This window comes from Malania oleifera, chromosome 11 (assembly GCF_029873635.1).
Source record: "Malania oleifera isolate guangnan ecotype guangnan chromosome 11, ASM2987363v1, whole genome shotgun sequence".
Lineage (NCBI taxonomy): Eukaryota > Viridiplantae > Streptophyta > Magnoliopsida > Santalales > Ximeniaceae > Malania > Malania oleifera.
The window spans coordinates 67,957,246-67,982,053 of NC_080427.1; the positions used below are offsets into that span (position 1 = coordinate 67,957,246).

A 24,808-nucleotide genomic window follows, 5' to 3' on the forward strand; every position below is an offset into this window, starting at 1 on the left:
CAACCAATGGTCTTTTCCTCCGCATCTGTAATGTTTATTTTCATGATGTCTGGGTAGTTGATCCTAATCATTATCCCACTTCTAGGGGTTGTCCCTCTTTTGGGGGTTATCCCTCTTCTAGGGATTGCGGTCTCACATCGATGTCAGTGATTATTTTGACCACAACCACGACCATGCCTGCGGCCTCATCCTCGACCATGAGATGTATTCATATTCACTTCAGAGAATGGGATTGAACTCGTTGGACGAGTTTGGTGATTTTTCATCAAAGACTCGTTATTTTGCCCATCAACAAGAAGACATGACATAAGTTCAGAAAATTTAGAAAATTTTCTCTCCCTATATTGTTGCTATAGGAGTACATTAGTGGGATGGAAAGTAGTAAATGTCCTTTCAAACATGTCTTCATCAATAATATTTTAACTACATAATTTTAGTTTTGAGCTAATCTTATGTAAAGCTGAGTTATATTCACAAACTCTTTTAAAATCTTGCAATCTTAGGTGCATGTATTCATGTCGAGCATTTGGTAAAATCACAGTCTGTTGATGGTCAAATCTATCCTTTAAATTTTTTCCATAAGATAAGTGGGTCTTTGATAGTGAGGTATTAAGTCTTTAATATTTCATCTAAATGATGACGAAGGAAGATCATAACTTTTATGCGATCTTGCAAGGATGTAGTATTTTCATCTAAAATAGTGTTTCTCAAGTTCATTGCATTTAGATGGTCATCAACATCAAGAATCCAAGATAAATAATTGTTGTCTTTGATATCAAGAGGAACAAATTCAACTTTACTTAGGTTTGACATGTGAATAAATTAATAATAATAATAATAAGGCAATTTAGAAAAACAAAATGTAAAACTGAAATAAAATTGAGATAGTAATAGATATAATATCACTTACACCCTTCTAGGGGTACTTAAATATGTTTCTTCAGGAACATTTATCTATTTATTTATTTTCTCAATTTGTACTCTTCAGGAGTATGATTCCAATTATAATATGAAAGTGGGTAATAATTTACCACTACTTTCAGAGGTTAAACGTACTATCTATCTGGAGGATAAACGTCTGACCTCTTCAAGAGGTTGATTTTAACATCTTTTCGAGAGGTTAAAAATATACCTTTTTCAGGAGGTAAATATTTATCATCCATTCTGTAGACTAGATACATAGCTTCTTGAGCAGGTCTATATTTTCAGGAGATTTAAATATATAGCATCTTCAAGAAGACTATCTTATCATCTTTTCTAAAGATTGATACTCTTTAAACTTTAAAAGAGATATTCTATTCTGGAGAATATTATACTCTCGTGCAGTAAAACTTACAAGAAATAAATTAAATAGGATTTAAAAAAATATCTCAAATAGTTAGAGTTTTATACTGATAACGTGTTGTAAAAATGTAAAAAAATAAATAGAAATGAGATAGAAATTTTACATGGTTCGACTATGCCTACTCCACGAGTAGATGTGATTCAAAACTTCACTATCTCGGAAGGAATTACAAGATGATTTGAAACCGGCCTTGTATAAAATATATTCTCTTCTTTCTATCTCTTCTTTTCTCTCCTCCTTTCTATTCATATACCTACTTCAAGCCTTATGTGTGTATGCCAATATGTGTGTGTGTGTGTGTGTGTGTGTGAGAGAGAGAGAGAGAGAGAGAGAGAGAGAGAGAGAGAGAGAGAGAGAGAAAGAGAGGGTCATTTTATAGGATAATAAAGATAACACATAATTTATGTCGATAGAAAACGAAGAGACATAATTTTTGGAAGTAGAAAATGAAGGGGTAACAGCTATTAATTTTTATGGTTTCATAACATTTAGTTCTTTTTTTTCCCTTTCTTTTTTGGGAAATACCCTGGCTTTCCAAGGCTATGCACCACAATGCCCTGCTATGCTTTGAACCAGGATTCCCTTGCAAATTCAAAATATGAAGGTTTTTTGGGCTTTGCCCTTCGTCCCTCAAAATACAGTCTCTCCTATGAGATCATGATTCCCTAGTAATGGAATTGTGCTTTTAGACCAAAATTGTTAACCATTTAGCTCCAACTATCATCTAACGTTTTGTTTTTTAAAAATGTTATTTCATAACATGTTTACTCTCTTAATACCCTTTGCCTTTGTGTGGGAACGTGATTTTTAAACCTTCAATTTAAATTTAAATAAAATTAAATGATTTTATTGACACTCCTTATCTATCTTTTTTTATTTATTAATAAATAATTTTTACCCTTTGATAATTACAATGAAATAACTAATTTACCTTCTTATTTTTACTTAGGAGTGAGTCAAAAAATAAAAATTATCATTTCAATACATAAAAAATAAATGTAAACGTCAATAATTTTTTCTTTAAATAAAATTAATATAATTATATATTATATTTTATTTAAATCTATACATCCAAATTCTAACCTCACACACATAGCATTTGCAAACATCTTAAAAGCCTCAAAAAGGCCAAAAAAGACTTGAGCAATATATTCCTTTTGCTGTGTATATATGCTCACATAATTTTATGTCATACTTCCGAATTCCAATATGAATTTTACCAAACTAAATTCGAACTCCTATGCTTTGTAAAATTCCACTCCCAAAGCTCGAAGTTATACTTCCAAATATAAGGTTTAGTTGTAAATAAACCCAAAAATTTCAAGCCTTTTTCTTAAATGAATTTAAATAATGGATCTCTAATTTTTTATACAATATATTTATACAGCATAACCTAATAATTTTTATATCCATTCTACAAACTGATTAGCAGGGGTAATATCCCCACTAACCCCTCATGCAACTAAAGGGTAGAAATGCCATCCAAGGCTACACTAATCATTACTGTTGTGAGTTCTACAATCACTAAAACATAATTATCCTCATCCCTGACTTAGGATGATCTTTATACTCATTTTATTAGTCAATTAACAATTTAACGTGAAAAGCAATACCCTGTTTTCTATTCATCCCTGGTCTGACTTTTGAGCGACCCTGCTCAAGCTTCTGAGTGATTTGCTGCTGCTCTGCATAGAATTTCACTGACTATTTCAGAAACAAAGAGAATAATCAGTTGTATTGAAATTACTTTCTTTTATCTTTATTGCAAGGCATACAACAGTAGCAAATAATTATGCTTCATTATATTTTTGTTCAACAATCTGTGTATCTACTAACCCATCTACCTAGGGATTTGTCCAGCCAACAAATTCCCAGGTAAAAGTCCACGAACAGAATTTATGGAGTTAAACGTCCACATAAACAGAATTTATGCAGTTAAAGGCGGCTCCTTCGGTTCAATGCAGCAGGTTTGAAGCTGGCAACACCAGTTACTTCCCTACCAGTGACCAAGCTGTTGATGTCGTAGGTACCTTCGTACGTATGGATAGGCTCCAAATCACAGAATGCCTGAAAGCCAACAAAAACGAGTACATTAGTACCCTGTTCATAGTTCATACTAATGATCCCTGCACATGGGAAGGGTAATGCCTCCCCATCTCTTCATCTTTCTTACATTAAAAATTATAAAATCAATATCTTTCAGTTGAAAATTGACAGACCAGTAATATCCAATGCTAGGGAATTAAACAGAACAAGGCACAGTTTTTGTCCTCACGCTCACGCTAGTATATCCATCACTCTTCTCTACAAGTTTCGGGCAACACAGCCTAATGATGAGATGCTGTTAGATTGGCTCTAATGACAAAGCTTAAAACTCCCAAGCTTAACATGGATCTCACACCAAAACATCTTCATTATACATCATTCATCCACCTGAATTTTTTCTGACACCATTACATTTCCATCATTCTTCTAATAGAAGTTTTTGCATCACTCACTAAAGAAAATCACATGCATTAGACAAATGTGAGACCCTCCAAGGAATTCCTGCACCAATCACTGGGCTTGTAAAAACAAACTGCTTGTGAACAGTCAGAAGTCTGAAACTCGCTAATCTTCGCAACACCAGCTCTCTTTGAGTTTTGTTCACAAGCCTAAACTCAATAACACTCAAAGCACAATGTCAACAAAATATTTTCCTATGCTTTTTTCCCCCATTTTCTCTAATTATGTAATGTCGTATGCTCCTATTAAGATTTGATTAAAATGAATGACCTAACTTGAAGATAGGTCTCTCCCTCTATTTATAATACAAATTAAACACATTTTTAATGACAATAATACCCTAACTCTCACTAATTAACATATTAATACACATAATAATAATAATACTAAAAGAAAGGCAGGAGCATAAATGTCATATGCTCCTAACTTGTTACAAAAAAATTTAACATGAGCACCCCCTAACGCTTCGGTAAACAAATAAGCAAATTGCATATCAAACTTCACATAAGCGGTAGTAATGAACTTCTGCCCAAGTTTCTCCCAAAAAAAAGTGGCAATCAACTTCAATGTGCTTCGTTAGCTCGTGAAAGACCGAGAATGAGAAATACCCAATTCTTCCAACATGTTCTTCAACCAAACAAGTTCACAAGCAGTGTGAGCCATAGCTCTATATTCTTATCAGCACTTGACCTAGCCACCACGATTTGTTTCTTACTCTTCCAAGAAACCAAATCATCACCAACCAAGATACAATACCCAGGTGTGGATCTCTAGTCAAAAGGCAACCTAACCCAATCTACATCTGTATATCCATGGATATAAGTGTCCTCTCCCACACGCACCTTTAAGATATCTCAAGATGCAAATTATTGCATCCCAATGAATTGTCCTCAAGGAATCTAGAAATTGGCTCACAACACTTATTGCAAAAAGACATATCCAGCCAAGTGATTGTGAGATAATTCAACTTTCCAACAAGTCTCTGTCATTGTCCTAGATTAGGTAGCAAAACACCTATATCCAGCACTAACTTGCTGTTAGGATCCATGGGTGTATTAACCGGTTTAGATCCCAACAATCCAGTTTCATTTTACTAATCAAGAACATACTTCCTCTATAAAAAAAAACAGTTCCTGTACGACATCTAGATACTTCTATACCCAAGAAATATTTCAACCGTCCCCAAATCTTTGGTCTAAAACTTAGTCTATAGAAGAAGTTTGAGACTGAATATCTTTATCATCATCACCTATAATAACAATATTATCCACATGAACAAGAAGGAGGATCCTACCTGATGATGTATGACAATAGAACACCGAATGATCCACAACACACAATCGGAGACCAAACTCAAGTATTACAGCACTAAACGACCAAACCATGCTCCAAGAGACTATTTCAAACCATATAGAGCCTTCTTGAGTTGACACACTAAGCTTGACTCCCCCTGAGCAACAAACCCAAGTAGTTGCTCCATATAAACCACCTCCTCAAGGTAACCGTACAAGAAGGTATTCTTCACATCTAACTGATGCAAAGGTCAATGACAAGTAGTAGCCAAGGAGATGAACATATGTATGTTTGGCAACCGGAGAAAAAGTATCAAAATAATCCAAACCATGCACCTGAGTGTATCCCTTAGCAACAAGGCAAACAAGCCACAGAACCGTCAGGGTTGACTTTCATAGTGTAAACCTAGTAACAACCAACCACAGAGTTGTCAGGAGGAAGAGGTACCAAGTCCAAATTGCCATTGTCATGTAAAACATTTATCTCTTCAACCATAGCATCCTTCTACCCAGAATGGGCTAAGGCTTTCGAAATAGATTTAGGAAGTGTAGTAGATGACAGAGCAGTAACCAAACAATAATAGGAGGGTGATAAGGAGTCATAACAAACATAGTTGGAAATGGGATGTTAGTACATATGCATTTGCCTTTCCAAACACCAAAAGGAGGATCAACATCATGGAGAGTGATGAGTCCCTAAAATATATGATTTTAGACCTTCATTTACCTTTGTTTATCCTCATTTTATTTTGTATTTACCCAGAGTTATCATCGTTCAGAGCTATGCAAGGTTTATTTATCTTTTTAGGAAAAACGGGTTAAAACCATTACAAGAAGCCAAGGAAGATTTGGAGGATTCAAAGCTCAAATCCAGTTGTTCACCCAAGCTCCATAAGCTTCAGATCATGGTTGGACATGAAGATGATGCTTGACCATGTGGCGCGACCAGCAAACCACAAGGACAACTTAGTCTTCCACTGCAAATTCTAAGGTTCAGACTAAGATCAGAATGCTGCAAGGTTCAATCAAGTGCGCGACCAAGTGACACCCTAGAGCGACCACGTCTTGATACTGAGACAGAACTAAGAACAAAAATACCAAGAGTCTCGACAAAGTGTTCGACCAAGAAACCTTCAGGGGCAACCATGTCGAGTTCCTGAGATTTCCTGAGGATCGAAATACTGCAAGTCTCGACCATATTCTCGACCATCAAGACCCTGAGGTGCGACAAAGTCGAAGACATTGAAGATTCGAATCCCTAACTTCTCACGAGTCTCGACTAGGGCGCGCACAAGAATGACAGAGGAGCAACTTGGTCGACAACGACGATCTTTTGCGTGAGATTTGCAGCAAACCTTCCTAATTTGTAAAACAAACCTTGTAAACCCTAGAACCTATAAGTAATTGCTACGAACACAAGCTCTGGGTTCCTCTTTGGCCTCTCTTAGGTGAGTGACAAACCTAAGAAGTCATTGAAAGCCAAGTTAGAGTAGGAGTAAAGTAGTTTCGGTTCGTGTATGGAGTGTCCGACGGCCTGTGACATCCGATAGCATTCATGCAACAGTCGTGTGTATTAGGATCTCCTCTTGTACTTTTGGCGTTAGTGACAGACGTTTGGAATGATAAAGGGATGATCTTTTTACTCATGCTTTCATTTACTGCTTTCCATTTACTTCTTGTGTGTTTGATGAAAGATCACAAATAAGGATAAGCACTGCTACGTATTAGTCAGAGGAAAATAGTCGGCTATGGAACCGCGGAGGTGTTTGTTATCATTAATATAGGGTATACTCCAGTTCTCGACCGTACTCCGGACGGTTGGTGCCCCTTTGCTACCCTGTGCCCTCGATTGCCCCTCTCCCACTTTGGCCCGCTCGGGTTAGTACTTCTACGGAAGTCTGGATAAGCGTAGTTAGAGGCATGGCATCCAGCGTCTTATTCAGATCACAGTATTGCTTTGTAGGAGTAGGGTAATTTAGAAATTTACCTGCTTTTCGGTAGTTTAGATTTACTTGTTTTCGTTTACATGCTTTCCAGTAGTTGTTAGACAATCACCATTGCAAAATACCATCTTTCACTTCTTTTTCACAACAAGGCTTTAGTAAATTAAATTGGAAGTAGTTTAATATTTGCGCTTCAAGTCTCCATGGATTGATACTCGACTTACCCACTTTCTGCTAAAGTTGGGATAGTTAGGTTTTATAAATATTATTTTTTGTAGTTAAGGACCCAAGCCTTAGCGAGCTTACCAAATAGTATGATCATCAAACGAGGAAACCAAAGGCATGGTAGTAGAAGCAAGAGGGGACTCTTTTCCTTGGAGCCGAAGTTGTGAATACACCTGCAAATTAGTATGATCAAGACAATGAGAAGGGCTTAAAATACATGGAGACTCAGATGGTTGGTTGAGCAAGGACAACAAAGTAGAATTTAGAAAATTATGTAAAGGAAGAGACTCATTAAGCTCAGAAGCACTCAATGACTAGGTGTAGTAAGGTATAGACTCAAAGAAGGTAACATCAGCAGAAACAAAGAAGCAACACAACATAATATTATAACAAAGATATCCCTTTTGAGTATATAAGTAGCCCAGAATAACAAATTTTATAGCATGAGGATTCAACTTATCCTTCCCAAGAGTTAGTTGATGAACAGAGGACACACACCCAAACATGCGAGGAGGGAGAGAAAATAAAGGTGAATTCAAAAAGATAATGGAGTAAGAAATTTTACTACTACGAACAAAGGATGTCATTTTGTTGATCAAATAACAAGCAGTAAGTACAGCATCACTCCAAAACACTTTAGGTACATGCATTTGATAAAGTAAGGTGCAAGTGATTTCAAGAAGATATAAATTTTCTTCTCTGCAACCCTATTTGTTAAGGAGCATGTACGCAGGATGATTGATGAACAATACCAAATTGAGTCATATTAGTGGTGAATTGTGGACTGAAATACTCTTTAGCGTTATTTCAGAACAAATGGAACAAAATACACGAAATAACTCAGAACAATGTTTTATTAAATATAACCAAGTCATTCTTGAATAATCAACCATCCACAAAAGTTACAAAGAACAGGAAAACCAACTTGGACACAACCCTACAAGGACCAAAACATCATAATGTACCAACATAAATGGGCTCGCAGCCTATTTATTGACTCGGGAAGAGAAAGGAACACGATGGTGCTTTCCCAACTGACAAGACTCACAATCGAGACAAGACACATAACTCAAACTAGGAGAAGGTCTATCGTAAATATCCCAACACTGCTCAATAGTATAATTACTCTGTCCACAATGAGTGCACTTGCAAAGAGTACCTCTACATCGTCTGTCTCTACCGCTGCAATCACTCAAACCACCTCGATAACTTTTTTGCGGCTGTTTGGTAAAGAACTAGAATCACCCTGTGTAGCAAAGGTTGTCCTATTATAGCTAGATGCAAAAGCGGGAGAATGTGTGCTAAAGAAAGCACAAAGGACACAAGAATAAACATCAACAAATGATGGCAGCTCAGCACTACTAAGTATCTAGGACTGGACTGCCTCAAACTCAAGTCTCAAGCCTACTAGAACACAAAGAACTGTTATCTGCTCCCTCTGCTTCTGCATCTCACGAACATCGGCAGTTATAGGTTGCACAATGTTAAGCTCCTCATGAATATGCTTCATCTCTCAAAAATAATTCTCAATACTCATATCTCCTTGTTGTAACTAAAAGTACTCTTGGGATAAATCATACATACGTGTAATGTTACTAGAGTATAGAAATTTGACATGATCCCAAATGTACTTACATGTATCTAGATGCATACACATCCGTTAAATCTATGGCTCCATCGAATTCCATAAAAGGGAAACAACCAAGGCATCTTCTTAAACCTACGTCTTTTCTCTTCCCATCAGAAGGATTAGATTAGAGCAAGTGGTCATATTTTCCTAATCCTACTTGATGAGTGCATAAAAGTGCACTCTGAACATTACTTTTTCTTGTTTATTTGCTAATTTATAAGGACAATTTGAATATGTTAGTGGTAAGTTTTTTACTTGATCTTCATTTTATAAGTTTTTAATTCTAATTAATTTTCAATGATTTTTATCATAGGAATGAAGTTAAAAAGATTTGGAAGTCAACCCTTAGCATAAATGAAGAAGATCAACCACCTAGATTGGAGAAAAGAATATTGGATATGATATAATCCCGTTTTGGAAAAGTCTTTGCGCACCATTCAGTATTTTCATCATATCTCATTTGATATTGAATTTGGGTGATTCAAGTTGCATTGAAAACCTAACATAATGGGCTACAATTTATCATGAAATTGCTTTTCACTAACTCGGACTTTTACTAGGTCAAAAGTGGGCTGCAATCCAAGCCCGTCCAAGTCCAAAATTCGTTAGGAGATAGCCTGGACATATTTTCGTAATTTAATCATAACTCTCTCATCTGATATCGGATTGGCATGATTCAAGTGGCATTGGAAAGCTTACAAAAAAGAGTTACAATTCATTGTGAGAAAGTATTTTTCTAATATAAACGTTTACTAGGCCAAAAGTGAGCCGCAATCCAAGCCTGGAAACCAGAGGATATTTTTCTGCGTTTTTTTTTTTTTTTTTCTTTTATGTTATTCCATTTTTTTAGGGTTTTGAGAGGGACATATATAAGGAAAACTTTGTGTGAAAAAAGGGAGACGACTGGGGGTGAAGGTTTTCTTGAGAGTTTATTTTTCTTCCATCCTATGATGAACTAATTCCCTAGCCTTGGCTAGGGATGAACTTGATCAAATAAAGGTATTTCAATTTATTTTTAATCCATATTATTGTTCTTCAATGTTTTTATATTTTCTATTTATTGTTCTTCAATTGTTATTTGTTTTATTTCGCGCTTGAATATTCATATATCTAAATCTCTTCATGAATTCAGTCATACTTTTTTCATGGAATTGTAAGGATCCATGAATATGTTCAAGACAAACTATTAATTTTGTTACATTACTCTTTTGCTGCGATATTGTCTTCGGATATATTGTCGTTGTTACATTTTGTTAACAAAGTTAATAGCTTTTGAGTTTTTAACAAGATGAATAATATTTAGAAAATTTACTTTTGAATTTATCAAAGATTTGTAATTCTATATCTTCTGATTGGGGATTTGGGATGTGAAATCTCTAGTTGAGAAAGCCAATGGATTAAAAATAGATTGATTATCTGATTTGTGAGAGGGATTCCTGATGCCTTGATTCTTGCAAACTTGATTTTCCATCCACAAAAATAATCTTAGTTTTAAATCTTTCTAAAAAGAAGTCATTTGTTTTTCCTTAAAAATTATTTACTATTCTTTTTATTTTTATTTGTATTTGCCCATTTGTATTCCTTTTTCCATCTCCCTGTGGAATCGACACCCCAAAGCTATGCTACAACTACCACATTATTCTTTAGGCGTGATCAAATTTTGGCACCGTTGTCGAGGAGACACAATAAGGAGCATTGTGAGGAATATATTTTACTGAATTGATTCATCAAGGGCGGCAATCTCGTTTCTCTCTCTGTTATTTTATTTAGTTTTATTTTTATTTTTATTTTTATTTTTATTTTATTTAGTAAAGTATTTTATTTTTATTTTTATTTAAGTGTATGCATAGGTATAGGGACGAATTAGGAAGATTTGCAAAGAGAGCCGACATTGATTCTGATACGGACATTTTCTTTCCGAATCTATTTAATACGTCTCCTAATTTAGATACATCCATTGCATCACAATCTTCATTCACAATGAGTCATCATGAGGACCAAACCATTAGAACTCTTCAGGAGTATCTCCATCCTACACGCATTGCCACACCCTCATATATCATGCTTCCACCTAATGTGCCGCATTTTGATTTTAAACCGGGAATGATTCCATTTCTCCCCACTTTTCATGGACTTAAAAAGGAAAACTCATATGTACACACTAGGGAATTTGAAGAGGTAGTTGCAAATTTTCATAATCAACCTAGTACAATGAACGCAGTCAGACTTAAATTTTTTCCATTTTCTTTAAAAGAAAGAGCAAAGAGTTGGTTGTATTCATTGAGACCACATTCGATTGGGTCATGGGCTGAGATGACTCAAGAATTTTTTCATAAGTATTTTCCACATCACAAAACAAGTGCTTTGAAGAGACAAATCTCAACCTTTGTCCGAAAAGAGAGTGAAACTTTATACCAAGTTTGGGTGAGATTTAAAGAATTGTTAAATTTGTGTCCCCACCATAGGTATGAGAATTGGTGCTTAGCGATCTATTTTTAAGAGGGACTTACACCTAGAAAGCGCCAATTTGTGGAAATGACGTGTAATGGTGAGTTCTTACAGAAAGATCCTGATAAGGCCATTGAATATTTGAATGGCATAGCAGAAAAAGCGCACACATGGACAGAACCTAGTGCTACTGAGAGCACAAATAGGTCACGACCTGTAGGAAACCCAAATGGTAGTGGAATTTACCATCTCAAGGGAGAAGATAACCTAAAGGCTAAGGTTGAGATGCTCACTAGGGAGCTAGAGGTGTTAAAAATTAAGGACTTAAAGCCAACACATGTGGCAAACCATGCAGAGTCTATTAGACCATGTTTTGTGTGTGGTGGGGTAGATCACCTCGCCCAAGAGTGTCCCACATTTGCTGAGATGAGAGGGATGTATGAGGAACAATGTAATTTCTTAGGCGTGTACAAGAAGCCTTTTACACCTTTCTCTGATACCTATAATCCGAGGTGGCACAATCACCCCAATTTTAGCTAGAAGTCTGAAAACCAGCCTCCTGCACAACTCCCTAGATCATATCCTGCACCATATCATGCACCTTCATCTTCTAGGAGTCCTTTAAAGGACACTTTGCATGCTTTTATTTAGGCACAGGGTAAGACTAACCAAAAGTTTGAATCTTTGATTACGCAGGTTGTTGAAGAAAACAAGGAAATAAAGAGTCGAGTATCCAAATTGATGAGCTTCTTGAGTGTGAATGAGCGAGGTAAGTTTCCTTTTCAAGCTCAGTCCGCACCCCATGGTCAACACATGGCGCAAAGGAATTTGAAGGATGTGAATGTGATTGTGACACGAAGCGGTAAGTCATTACACATCCCAACAACAAAAAAATTAGAGGATGTGGAAAAGAATCAAGATAGTAGTGATGCCGAGGTTCCCAAGGAACCTGAGGTGACAAAGAGTCCTATTAAGGTACCATTCCCTCAAGCTTTAAAATCAAGCAAACGAACTCTGGATCCTAACAATAAAACCCTAAAGAATCTAAGGCAAGAAAAAATCAATCTTCCTCTTTTGCATGTGATTAAACAAGTTCCTACTTATGCAAAAGTTCTCAAGGATTTGTGTACAGTTAAAAGGAAGTGCCATTGAAGAAGACAGCGTGCCTAACAAAACAAGTTAGTGCTCTAATTGAGCTGCGGATTCCTCCCAAGTACAAAGATCCTGGTTGCCCAACCATTGCATGCAGCATTGGAAATCATGAGTTTGGGCAAGCTTTGCTAGATTTAGGAGCTAGCGTGAATCTAATGCCATATTCTATTTATTTGCAGTTAGGGTTGGGAGAAATCAAACCAACCACTTTGGTATTACAATTGGCTGACTGCCCAGTCAAAGTACCCCGAGGTGTGGTAGAGGATGTTCTAATTCAAATAGACAAATTTTATTATCCTGTTGATTTCCTAATACTTGAAACTAGCTCTATTGTTGATACTACTTCTAAAATTCCTTTGATTTTAGGTAGGCCTTTCCTTGCCACTACTAATGCTTTTATTAATTGCAGGAATGAGCTCATGAAGCTATCTTTTGGAAACATGACTCTCGAGGTGAATATCTTCCATATTGCAAAACAGCCAGAAGATGATGACGAGGGCCACCAGACATACATGATTGACTCACTCATGGATAGGGGAGTTTCTACAACCCGTGATTTTGATCCCCTTGAGTATTTTCTTATTAATTCTGAGTTTGATTCTATTAGTAATCCATCTGATGTAGTTGATATTTGTGCTATTTTTTTATAGAACTCAAGATTATGGCACTCGAGCATGGGAACCAAAGTTTGAGGAGTTGCCTGAGAAAGGTGAAAAGCAAATTCCTTCAAGTGTGGAAGCACCCAAGGTTGAATTGAAGTCTCTGCCTAAGGGTTTAAAACATGCTTTTCTTGGTTCAAGTGATACTTTTCCTATTATCTCATCTGAATTGTCTGAGTCTCAAAGTAAGAAATTAATTCGAACCCTAAGTGAGCATAAGTCAGCCTTAGGTTGGAGCATTGCTAATATAAAAGGAGTTAGTCTCCTGGTTTGTTCTCATAAAATTAATTTGGAGGAAGGAACCAACCCGCATAGAAACCTCCAGCGTAGGCTTAATCTTACTATGAAAGAAGTGGTGAAAAATGAAGTGTTGAAACTATTAGATGCAGGAATCATATATCCTATTGCTGATAGTAAATGGGTAAGTCCTACACAGGTTGTTCCTAAAAAGTCAGGTGTTACTGTGGTGAAGAATGACCTAGGAGAGTTAGTCCCAACAAAACTTGTGACTGGGTGGCGGATGTGCATTGATTACAGAAAATTGAATGCTGCCACCGGGAAAGACCATTTTCCTCTTCCTTTTATTGATTAAATTCTTGAGCGTGTGGCTAGTCATCCATTCTATTGTTTCTTGGATGGTTATTTTGATTATTGTCAAATTGAAATTGCATTAGAAGACCAAGATAAAACCACTTTCACTTGTCCTTTTGGTACTTATGCTTTTCGTAGAATGTCATTTGAATTGTGTAATGCACCTGCTACTGCCTACCATCTCCAGACAAGTGGACAGGTAAAACTTGCAAATAGGGAAATTAAGCAAATTTTAGAAAAAGCGGTCAACCCGGATCGCAAAGATTGGTCTTTGAGATTAGTTGATGCGCTTTGGGCCTACGGTACAACTTTTAAAACTCCCTTAGGTATGTCACCTTATAGGCTTGTTTTTGGAAAGCCTTGCCACTTACTTGTGGAGCTTGAGCATCGAGCTTATTGGGCTATCAAGCATTTCAATTTTGACATGAGAGAAGCAGGTAAACTTAGAAAATTTTAGTTGATTGAGTTAGAGGAATTGAGAAATGATGCTTATGAGAACTCTAGAATCTATAAAGCTAAAATGAAAGCATTTCATGATAAAAATATTTTGAGAAAAACGTTTAAGTCTAATGATCGAGTGTTCTTATATGATTCTAGACTCCATAAGCACCCAGGAAAACTTCGGTCTAGGTGGACTGGCCCTTTTGTAGTGAAGAATGTTTTTGCAAGTGGGGCGGTAGAAATAGAGGATCCTAAGGATGGTCAAATCTTTAAAGTAAATGGTCAACGCCTTAAAGTATTAATTAATAGGCAAGTTCGGGAAGTGGAAGAAATTCCACTTGAGGATCCTGTCTATCAACCTTGACCACACCACGCAGGTTTGTTTTTTTTTTATTTGTTTTCTTTTCTTTTCTTTTTTTTTGTTTGTTTTTTGTTTTTTGTTTTTTTGTTTTGTTTAGTTAACTTTGCAGGAGTATACCACATTTTTGGATCTATACTCAATAATTCAAGTGATATCTTTCCCCTTTTGCTTTTATGGTAATATTTCTTTTTGTTCATAAACATTGAGGACAATGTTCGGTTTAGGTTGGGGGCGTAGATTCATGCATATCTGTTTACATGAATTTGGCTTGGGTGTTTGAGCATGATTATAGAGTATTCAATTGGGTCAATTGTGCTATCGTAGTTATATATTTAGGCACTTCAAATTCTTTTAAGTGCACGTAAGCTATTGTGGTTTGATGGATGTCGAATGCATACAATCAGAGAACAATCAAACATAAGTTGAGACTTAAAACACCTATGAGCAGTTGAGTCATTCCCATTCCTTAGCTAGGATTTATCATATTTGGTGCTATTATTTTTTTTTTCCATGACATTATCTTGTTGCATGGTCTCATTATTTTTCTTATTTGGTTATCTTTTGGGAATGTCATTACATGGTTTGTGGTATGCTTGCTCAATTATACTTAGGAAGTGATAAAGGTCAATGTAGGATAAAGTTTGAGCCTTTAAAGCCTACCGTGATTTTATCCATTAGAAGCCTTTTTCTTTGTTAACCTATATATTTTCGTACCCACTCCATATTGGAGTTAAGCTTGAAAGTAATATTTTCTTACCCTTAATATTTGAGTATTTGCTAGGGGGAATAAATTGTTGGTTTGAAAAAGAAAAAAAAAAAAATGAATGAGAAATTTATTGAGATGGTTTGTAATGTTGCTTGCTAGCTTCATCAATGTAAAAAAAAAAAAAGGGAAGAAGAATGTGTCAAATTGAAAAGAAATAAGTTGAAAGAAGAGAGTAAATTGTTGGGAAGTGGTGTAATATTATACAATATTTGGAAGACCCCTAGTATTTATTTGAATCTATTTTGCTTTTTTTTTTTTAGGGGTCTTTGCCTCCCTTTTCTCGGATATGGCCAGAGTTTCTGTACATATCCATTTTGGTCAATAAAATTTATCATTTACTGATTTAAAAAAAAAAAGAATAGAGAAATATCTTAACAAAACCTTTGCAACAAGAAAATCAGACAAAATTCCGTTGCCACCAAGTAACTCCCGCCCAAGAGCAACAGTCTCCCTTGCCCTCGAGGAAATCCAGGACTGGAAATTGAACAAATATGTCAACACAAAAAAGAATTAAAAAAAAAAAAAATCCTAATCTAAAATTTTAACCTTACCTTTGCCAAGCTTGCATGCCCAAGAGTCATTTTACCTTTCTCATACAACTTGCAAACGCGCCAACCCACAAGAATCATTCCCTGAACATCACCCAGCATGCGGACAAGTTTCTGTTCGTTTATTTGGAAAGCTGCCAATGGTGCTCCAAACTGTTTTCTCTCATTTAGATACCTATCCATTATATGGAAAATTAGATTTGTATACCAAAATAATGTGCTAGAAAAGAATTTAGCCTACATTATTTGGTAAAACTACACAAACTTCATTTTTTGCAGGTTCCTAATAGCATGTTGTTGGGTTGAAAGTCATAGCATAAAAAATAGGTTGAAAGCTATAGCACAAAAAATAAACATTTTGTGTTAATTCTTGTGAAGCATTGTGGCTCTTACACAGGCAACCCCAACTTACCCTCTTAAAGAAAAAAGGAAAAATAGGAGAGACACAAAAACACATGCACAAAAAGAGAAAAAGGAAGACACAGATTTCCATTATGAAAACAAAAGGTGCAATCTCACATGCACATGATTTGTAGAAACCCAAACAATATAGAAGACAATAAGCAACAGAGATAAAAAAATTTTAAGCAATGTTACCTAGTATGTGGAATGTTCTGATTTGAGGAACAGGAACAGGAACAGGATTGTGGTATAACACATAGTTTAAAAGAAAGTTAGAGGTACACATCCATTGGTATATTAGTAAATAATGTGTGGTAACACTAATATATTTAAGAGAAAAAGTTGTGTACATAAATCTAAAACAGATATCTTATTTGGAGAAATAGATTGAAAATGATTTGAGGATAAAATTATAATGTGATAACACAACACTTTGACTAACAAATATATATATATATGGAAATTATTGAATTAAAAATTTTGAATGGCTAGATTTAGCATTCTTTAGAACAAGAATTTACCATGTTTTCAAACGTGCATACCAATTTGCAGTTTGCTGGGATTAATAACTATGTTCAAAGCATAGAACTCCAAAACTTCAAAATTCTCAATTTACTTCCTCGAGAACATAAAATAGTTGAAAGAGCTAAATGCATGTGTTGATGAATTGCACTCAGTCGCAATCAAGATAAAGGATTCATTGATTTGAATTTAAGCAGAGTGCTGATTCGAATGCGTAGTGGAAAACACACACAACTCAAATCCGAAACAAGTAATGCAAGCTACCAACGATGAATATATGAAAAAAGCAATCACAATAAGAATAATGGAAAGCAATAAAATCAAAGATACAAGAAATTTACGTGGCTTGGCAATTTGCCTACGTCCACGGGAGCAAGCAGCTAATTTCCACTATCAGATTGTCAAGCTTACATCAAGGGTTACAAAATATAGTTTATATTCTAACCCTAGGCGTACAGAAGACTTAAGACTATATCTAAAACACTTCTGTAGCAATCTCCGGAGGAAAATCCTCCGAAATCTCCCAATCTACTGATCTTCCGATTCAAAATCAGTGATCTACGCCGATCAATACCGTCGACGGTTTCAGCACAACCGTCGACAGTTTAATACCAAGGCTAAACCTGAAGATTGAATCCCGATTGAAACCGTCTATAGTTTCCAAACTATCGATGCAACCGTCGACGGTTTCTTCCTGCAATCTCCTTCCTTGTTCTTTGCTTCACCATATTTTCCTGGCATATGCACTCCACTCAATATGAGCCACAAATCCAACAATCTCCACCTTGGCGAATATTCACCAATTATGAGAAATAGGAAAGCATAACCCACTGCTCCTCCCGAGACAGTAGATTAGGACCGCCTCCCGTCTAGCACCTAGAAACATTAACCAAGTACAAGCGATGCTTGAACTTTTCCGTGGTAACAAGAACTCCACCTAATTGAATACCCAGCTCCTTGAACAATCCTTTAAATCACAATACTACCTTGGCAGCCTCAGCCACTGCCAAATACTCTGACTCAGTTGTTGAAAGTGCAACCTAAGAATGTATCCAAGACTTCCAACAAATAAGCCCTCCCACAACATACCCTGTTATAGACCTCCTTTCATCCAAGTCCTCTGTGTAGTCTACATCCGCGAATCTCACAACTGGCGGATTACTTTGCTACCTACCGAAACACCCCATTGCACTAGCGTAGGGGACCTTTAACATGTCCCAAACATCACCGTCCTTCCTTGAGTACTGAGCGGTACACATTTTACATTGATTCGCCAACGGTGTACCAGTTACCGGTTTTGCATTAACTATACTAAACCTTTCCAACACCTTCTCTAATAAATCACCCTGAGATAACCACAATCTCCCTACAATTCTGTCCACAAAGCCACCCTAAGATAACTCCAATCTCCTTATAGCTTTATCCTTGCGAATCTCCAACCCAAGAATCTTCATGTTAAATTCCTTTCTCAACATAGTTTCTAACTGATTAACCTCAGTTGGAATCTTCCCACCAACTAACATGTCATCAATATAAAACAACAGAATAATTACCCACTTACATCCTATCACCCTCTTCCCCTCTGGAAGCTCCACCAACTCTCAGATCTGATTCTTATGCAGTAACTCTATCTCCTTCACCATAACACTTATCTATCTATTTTTCCCTTTACTGTGCACCACATCTTGAAAAAAAGTAGGAACCTTGCTAGTAGTAATAAATGCATAAGACATCAGATCATCAAATTCATACATAGGCAGTGGCTTGATAGTGCATTTGGGCCCATTGTGATCCTATTGGTCTCCCAAGCTAGAACTCCCTACAATAAATGGTCATCTCTGCCTTGAATCAATAACTCTACCTGCATCACAATATCCTTTTTGCTGCAATTTATACTGTGATACTGTTGGTCTCCTGAGATAGAGTTCCCTGCACTTCTGCCCTGAGTCTCCAACTCCACCTGCATCACATGCTCATTGCTGCTGCAGCTTTTTGGCACATGTTTCTCTTCATCTACCTGAGTACGTTGCACCATGGCTTTAACATCAAAAATCATTTCTCCATTGATCGCCACCTTATTTGCCATTGGATCACCCAACTTGAACCCCCCTTTTTGATACCCCAGAAAGATGTATCGTCTAGACATTTCACCAAGCTTAGGTTTCACCTCGCTAGAAACATGCATGGTTGGTCCTCCAAAATCTCTCAAACCAGAGTAGTCTACCATATAACCTGTTCAAATCTCTTCTGCAACTTTCTCATCTAGTAATATCCTTGGCGATCGGTTAATCGAGAAACACGTCATACTTACTGACTTTACCAAGAAATTCCTTGCAAGTCCTGCATACAACCTGAGATGTTGCATGCAAAACTCCTTGAACACCAGCGTACTCAGTTCCACTGTATGACCTAAGGATCTTTCTGCTGGTCTGGTTTTCCACCTCAGCCACAAGTTAAATTTGGCAAACATCTCCAGCTTGTGCCGCATGAAGTACCCCCAGAACTTTCGTGATAAACTCATGAAGTACCTATGTCCAACCCATGATGCTACCTGCACCGGTTCCCAAACATCCAAAACAATGTAGTTAAGAATACCCTTCGTTTTGTGTGTGGTTGTTTTACACAAAATAGTATTTTCTAACCCAAAATTTGCAATTGGAGCTCCACCTACAACTGTGTTACCGAGCAGTGCATAGATATTACCCACTAACTTCTGTCCTTTCATCACCATCAAGACGCTTTTACACATCTTCATTATTTCACTTTTAGTCTTTTAACTATAGTCATTATAATCTAAAGTGCCCAATGAAATCACATTCTTCCGTAAATCAAGTAGATGTCTTAAATCACATAACGTCCTTACCACACCATCATACATCTTGATTCTAATATCCCCTATTCCGACAACTTTGCAGGCAGCATCGTTTCCCATCAAAACGAAATCAAAACACACCAATCTGTAAGTAGTGAACTAGTCTTTGTTGGGCGTCATGTGATAAGAAAATCCCGAATCTAGGAACCAAGAATCCGTGAGGCATTCTAAACCCGATGAAACAGAAAGCATATCACCGTCACTGCTCCCTGAGTTTCCTTCTTCACTACATACGCAGATTTTGACAAACCCTCTTGAGTTTCTGCATTCCCATTCTTCCACCCCGGACACTCTAATTTTATGCGTCCAATTTTCCCACATTTAAAACACCTAACGTCCTTCCTCCTCCTGGACTGCGATTGAGTTTTATTATTACTCGATCCGCTTTTAAAACTTGCCTCTTACAATCCTGATTATCCTTTGCCACGAGCCCTTCACCTTATGAACTCTCATGCTGGCCTCATTCTACTGATGGAACCCCTACAATGCACTCGTGATATCCTCCAAATCCAGGGTTTCTTTCCCCCATGTCAGAGTCGTAACTAGATTCTCGTACATAGGAGACATTGTAGTAACCCGATCAATATTTATATATATATATATATATATATAAATAAAGAGATCTTTTCGAGGAGATATTTTGAGATATTTATATATAAATATCTTGGAAGAGATATTTATTTTGATTACTTAAAGGCTAAGTTAGGTTTTTCTTTATAAACTCTCATTCTCTCTCTCTATCTCTCTCTCTCTCTTGAGACACAAACTCCGCTCTCTCTTTCTCTAAGATTTTCGGGCCGTGTGTTGTCGGAATCGACGATCCAACATCGCTGCGTGGATCAGGGAAGGAATCTCTACAAGTTCTATGGATCAGAATTTCATTTCGGAGATTTCCTAGTTTTTCTCGAAAATCGAGGTAAGGGTCGATTTTTGCTTTTGGTCCTATAGATCTGTAGTATACAAGATTATACTGAAGTGTTGTTCTTCGAGTATTAGGTTTCGGGGTTTTCGTGCTGTTGTTTTAAACCGTTTAGGTTCGGGGCTCGGAAATCTAGGGCTTGAGTTTCGGGTCGTTTCGAACTCCGATTCACACGTAAGTAAGGGGGTTATGTTAATACAGTGATTTAAATAATATGAATCGATTGAAATGTTGAAATAACTTTTAGATATCGAGTTACGACGGTTTTAGGGTTTTCGGGCCTCGATTCAGTAAACCGGCTTTATTTTCAAAACCAACCAGTCAAATTCAAATGTTATATTTTTAAAATATTGTACTCGTCATTCTAAACCTTTTCACTGGTTGAAAATGTTGTTTTCATTGTTTAAAACTTGTACTGTGATATTAACTGTTTATATTTACTTTTGAGTTGTTTTCGAATGTGGAAAACTGTGTGGCAGGTGTTGATGTTGTGAAATACTGGAACTGTTGTGAAAATGCAGGAAGTTTATTTGACGACTACGGGCCGGATTCACGTAATGATGTGTTTTGTTAAATGATTTCAAAAGAGCATTTATATTGCTTAAATTGCACAATATGCTTTAGGAACCCTGGGGACTGATAGTGTAGGCACGGATCCGTTACCAATAAGGACATCATACTTTTGATCTATATGAACCCAGGCTGTATTTAGACAGTAGGGGCGGTCTAAGTGTGAGTTTGCCTCTTGATCGTGTACCCAGGCTGTATTGAGACAGTAGGGGCAGTCAAACCCGATTGTGGGGATTTATACATGGTATAGAGTTTGAGGGCGTGTCCTATCCTGCATATCTGTACATTTATGTAATTGTTGTTATATACTATGGGGTTGTTCATATGATGAAAATGGGTTACGTATTTTACAATTACGGAAACGATGATTATATATGTTTATATTTTTGTTAAACACTTAAAGCATGCTGGCCACACATTGTTATTAGCTTAATCGTCCCCTACTGAGAAGTGTCTCACCCTATCATACAAATTGTCTTTTTAGGTCCTTATCGAGGTTGAGATTAGCAAGGACTGGGGCAGGGTAGCAATCTGTTTTTGAGTGAGCGTCTCCACGAGCTCGATTTTGTAGGTTATGTTATAGGTTTTCAGAACTTGTAAAATGTTGTAAGACTCAAGGATGCGTCGAGTATCATACAATATTGTATATGGATGTTGAAATAACTGTTTTCCGCTGCGTATATATCTGTTGAGAAGTATATTAGGTACACAAACGTCACTATAGTAACACCTGGGCCGTAAGTTGGGACTAGGGTGTTACAGGTGGTATCAGAGCCTCGGTTTGCTAGGTTCTACAAACTTTGACGGTCAGTGAGTAAATTACCATAGTATTGGCTGTAATGAGATAAAGTTAAGAGAGTTAGTCAGGTTTTAGTCTGGAGGCTCGGAGGCGGGAGTTCCTTCAACAGTCTTCTGTGTTTTTCCGGAAATGACAATTTTAGGAAAACCATGGTAAATCCATTGATGGTTTCATTTCTAGGTTGAGAGACTTGACTCAGATGTCGAGATGAGAGGTTAGACGGTCTAGTGTGTATGGGTTGTCAGTGTCTCGAATACGTGTTGTTTAATCCTTTTGTTCCATATTTGCATTTATTGTATTAAATGTGGAATGATTAAGTTGGATTTTACTTATGTATAGAATGGAACCCAAAGGGAAGGCGATTATGACAGGAGGTGATAATCACCTGGATGCCTCCAATGAGGATGAGAGTAAGGCTCCTGTGTTCCTCCGCGATATAGCGAAGCAAGCCAGGAAGGAACACGGGAGGGGTTCCAGGGAGTAGGATCAAATGGTTGCAGATAGAGGCTGCACAAACCAGTAATTCTCTAGAATGAATCCGTCGGCATTTTCGGGAGGACCGAACCCGATTATGGCGGAGGACTAGTTACAAGAGATGGAGGATCTGCTGGAGGTGTCTAAGTGCACAGAGGAACAAAAGGTTAAATATGCCACCCTCAAGCTGGTGGGGGAGGCTAAGAGATGGTGGCGATTAGCTAGGCTGGTCGAGGAGCAACGCCCAGGGTACGTTTCAACTACCTGGAGTCACTTCAGGGAGGTGTTCTTCGCACGATACTTACTCATCGCCACCCGTGAGGCGAAGTCTAAGGAGTTCCTCCACTTGACTTAGGGATCGATGCCGATGCAACAATACGCAACTAGGTTCATGGAGTTATCTCGGTTTGCGCCTCACATGGTTTCAGATGAGCCGAAGAAGGCTCGTATGTTTGAGAGGGACCTGAAGCAGGCTATACGCACGCAAGTGGCAGCGTTAATGGTCTAGGGCTTTTACGAGATTGTGGATAAAGCCATGGCGGCTGAAGCCAACATCCAGGAGGGGGAGAGAGAGGCAAATCAGAAGAAGAGGCATTTTCCCCAGAATTCACAGTTAGGCTCCGGCAAGAGTTATTAGAAGAAGTACGGTGGTCCTTCGGGCCAACAGCAGTAGCAGTCGAGATCTCAGGCGTCCTAGGGGAGTTCGGAGAAGCTAATGTGTCCCAAGTGCCAGTTGCAACATTGAGGCGAGTGCAAGTCTCGATTCACAAACTGCTAGAGGTGCGAGGAGTCAGGGCATCTGATACAAGACTGTCGGGCAACAGTGACTCTCCCTAGAACTGGGGTGGTAACCAGGCACCTCGAGGTGGTCACCAAGGAGGCACCACTTAGGCTAGGGTGTACTCGATGACGCCTGGTGATGCAGAGAGCGCCGGCAATGTGGTGACAGGTACCATTTACAACTTATCATATAATGTTGTAATTCTTTTTTATTCGGGTGCAACACACTCCTTTATATCTCGAGAATTTGTTAAACAGTGTGGAGTGGAGGCTCAACCGTTAGAGGTCGAGTTAGGTGTGGATACGCCATCAGGGTTAGTGGTTGTATGCAATAGAGTGGTAAAAGATTACCCGATAGAGATTCAAGGGAGGAGGCTGTCTGCCAGTCTAATCGTGTTTGATATGCATGGGTTTGATGTAATCTTAGGGATGGATTGGCTAACATCCAGTTTTTCGAGGATTGATTGTCATAGGAAGTAGTGTTCGGGCCTCCCGGAGAGCAAGAATTTCTATTTGTTGGATCGTGTGTGCGTTCTGCACCACGGATCCTCTCGGCGATGCAAGCGAGACAACTGCTTCTGGAGGGTTGTCAGGGATACCTGACAAGTGTGAAAGAGTCACCTAAGGAGGGATTGAAGTTGGAGGATATCCCGGTGATAAGGGAGTTCTCCGATGTCTTTCTTGAAGACTTGCCAGGGTTGCCTCCATACAAGGATGTGGAGTTTGCTATTGAGTTAGCACCGAGGACAGCACCAATCTCGAAGGCGCCTTACAGGATGGCTCCAGCTGAGTTGAAAAAGCAAAAGGAGCAGTTGCAGGAACTTTTGGACAAGGGGTTAATCAAACCAAGCATGTCACCCTAGGGTGCACCTGCGTTGTTTGTGAAAAAGAAGGACGGGTCAATGAGGGTGTGCATCAATTACCGGGAGATCAATAAGGTGATCGTAAAAAACATATATTCGTTGCCTCAGATTGACGACTTGTTTGACCAGTTGCAGGGCACCCAAGTCTTTTCGAAGATCGATCTGCGGTCCGGGTATCACCAACTAAAGGTGAAAGCATAGGATGTATCGAAGACTGCTTTCCAAACCTAGTATGGCCATTACGAGTTTTTGGTTATGCCATTTGGTTTAACGAATGCACCTGCAGCATTCATGGACTTGATGAACAGGGTGTTCCACGAGTACCTGGATAAATTCATAATGGTGTTCATCGACATATCGGTGCTTTCCGAACCCAATATGGCCATTACGAGTTTTTGGTTGTGCCGTTTGGTTTAACGAATGCGCCTACAGCATTCATGGACTTGATGAACGGAGTGTTTCACGAGTACCTGGATAAATTCGTGATGGTGATCATTGACGACATCTTGGTATATTCGAAGAGTCCAGCAGAGTATGATGCTTATCTTAGAGTAGTCCTTCAGGTACTTAGACAGAAGGAACTATTCACTAAATTCAAGAAATGCGAATTCTAGTTTGAGCGGGTTGCATTTCTAGGGCACGTGGTGTCCAAGGAGGGGATTTCAGTTGACCCAGGTAAAGTTGAGGTGGTAGTTGACTGG

The 24,808-nt window shown here is 37.9% G+C and overlaps 1 protein-coding gene across 7 annotated transcripts in view; it reads right to left on the reverse strand.

The window, feature by feature from the left end:
- Window positions 1–2,813: 2,813 nt before the first annotated feature.
- The window catches only part of LOC131168218 (acyl-coenzyme A oxidase 4, peroxisomal-like), a 69,147-nt gene continuing 47,152 nt past the window's right edge, over window positions 2,814–24,808 (reverse strand). For 2 of the 7 annotated variants that reach the window (XR_009140251.1, XR_009140250.1), the window contains exons 11-14: window positions 15,910–16,081; window positions 15,740–15,832; window positions 3,182–3,412; window positions 2,814–3,030 (exon numbers count right to left, since the gene is read on the reverse strand). Coding sequence is in view for 4 of the 7 variants with exons in the window: in XM_058127506.1 (XP_057983489.1) it covers window positions 3,334–3,412; window positions 7,392–7,483; window positions 15,740–15,832; window positions 15,910–16,081 (436 nt within the window). In the remaining 3 variants the exon portion in view is untranslated. Of the gene's footprint in view, window positions 3,031–3,077; window positions 3,413–7,391; window positions 7,484–15,739; window positions 15,833–15,909; window positions 16,082–24,808 lie in introns of those variants that run through there. The other 5 variants (XM_058127506.1, XM_058127505.1, XM_058127508.1 and 2 more) reach the window with 3 other exon arrangements.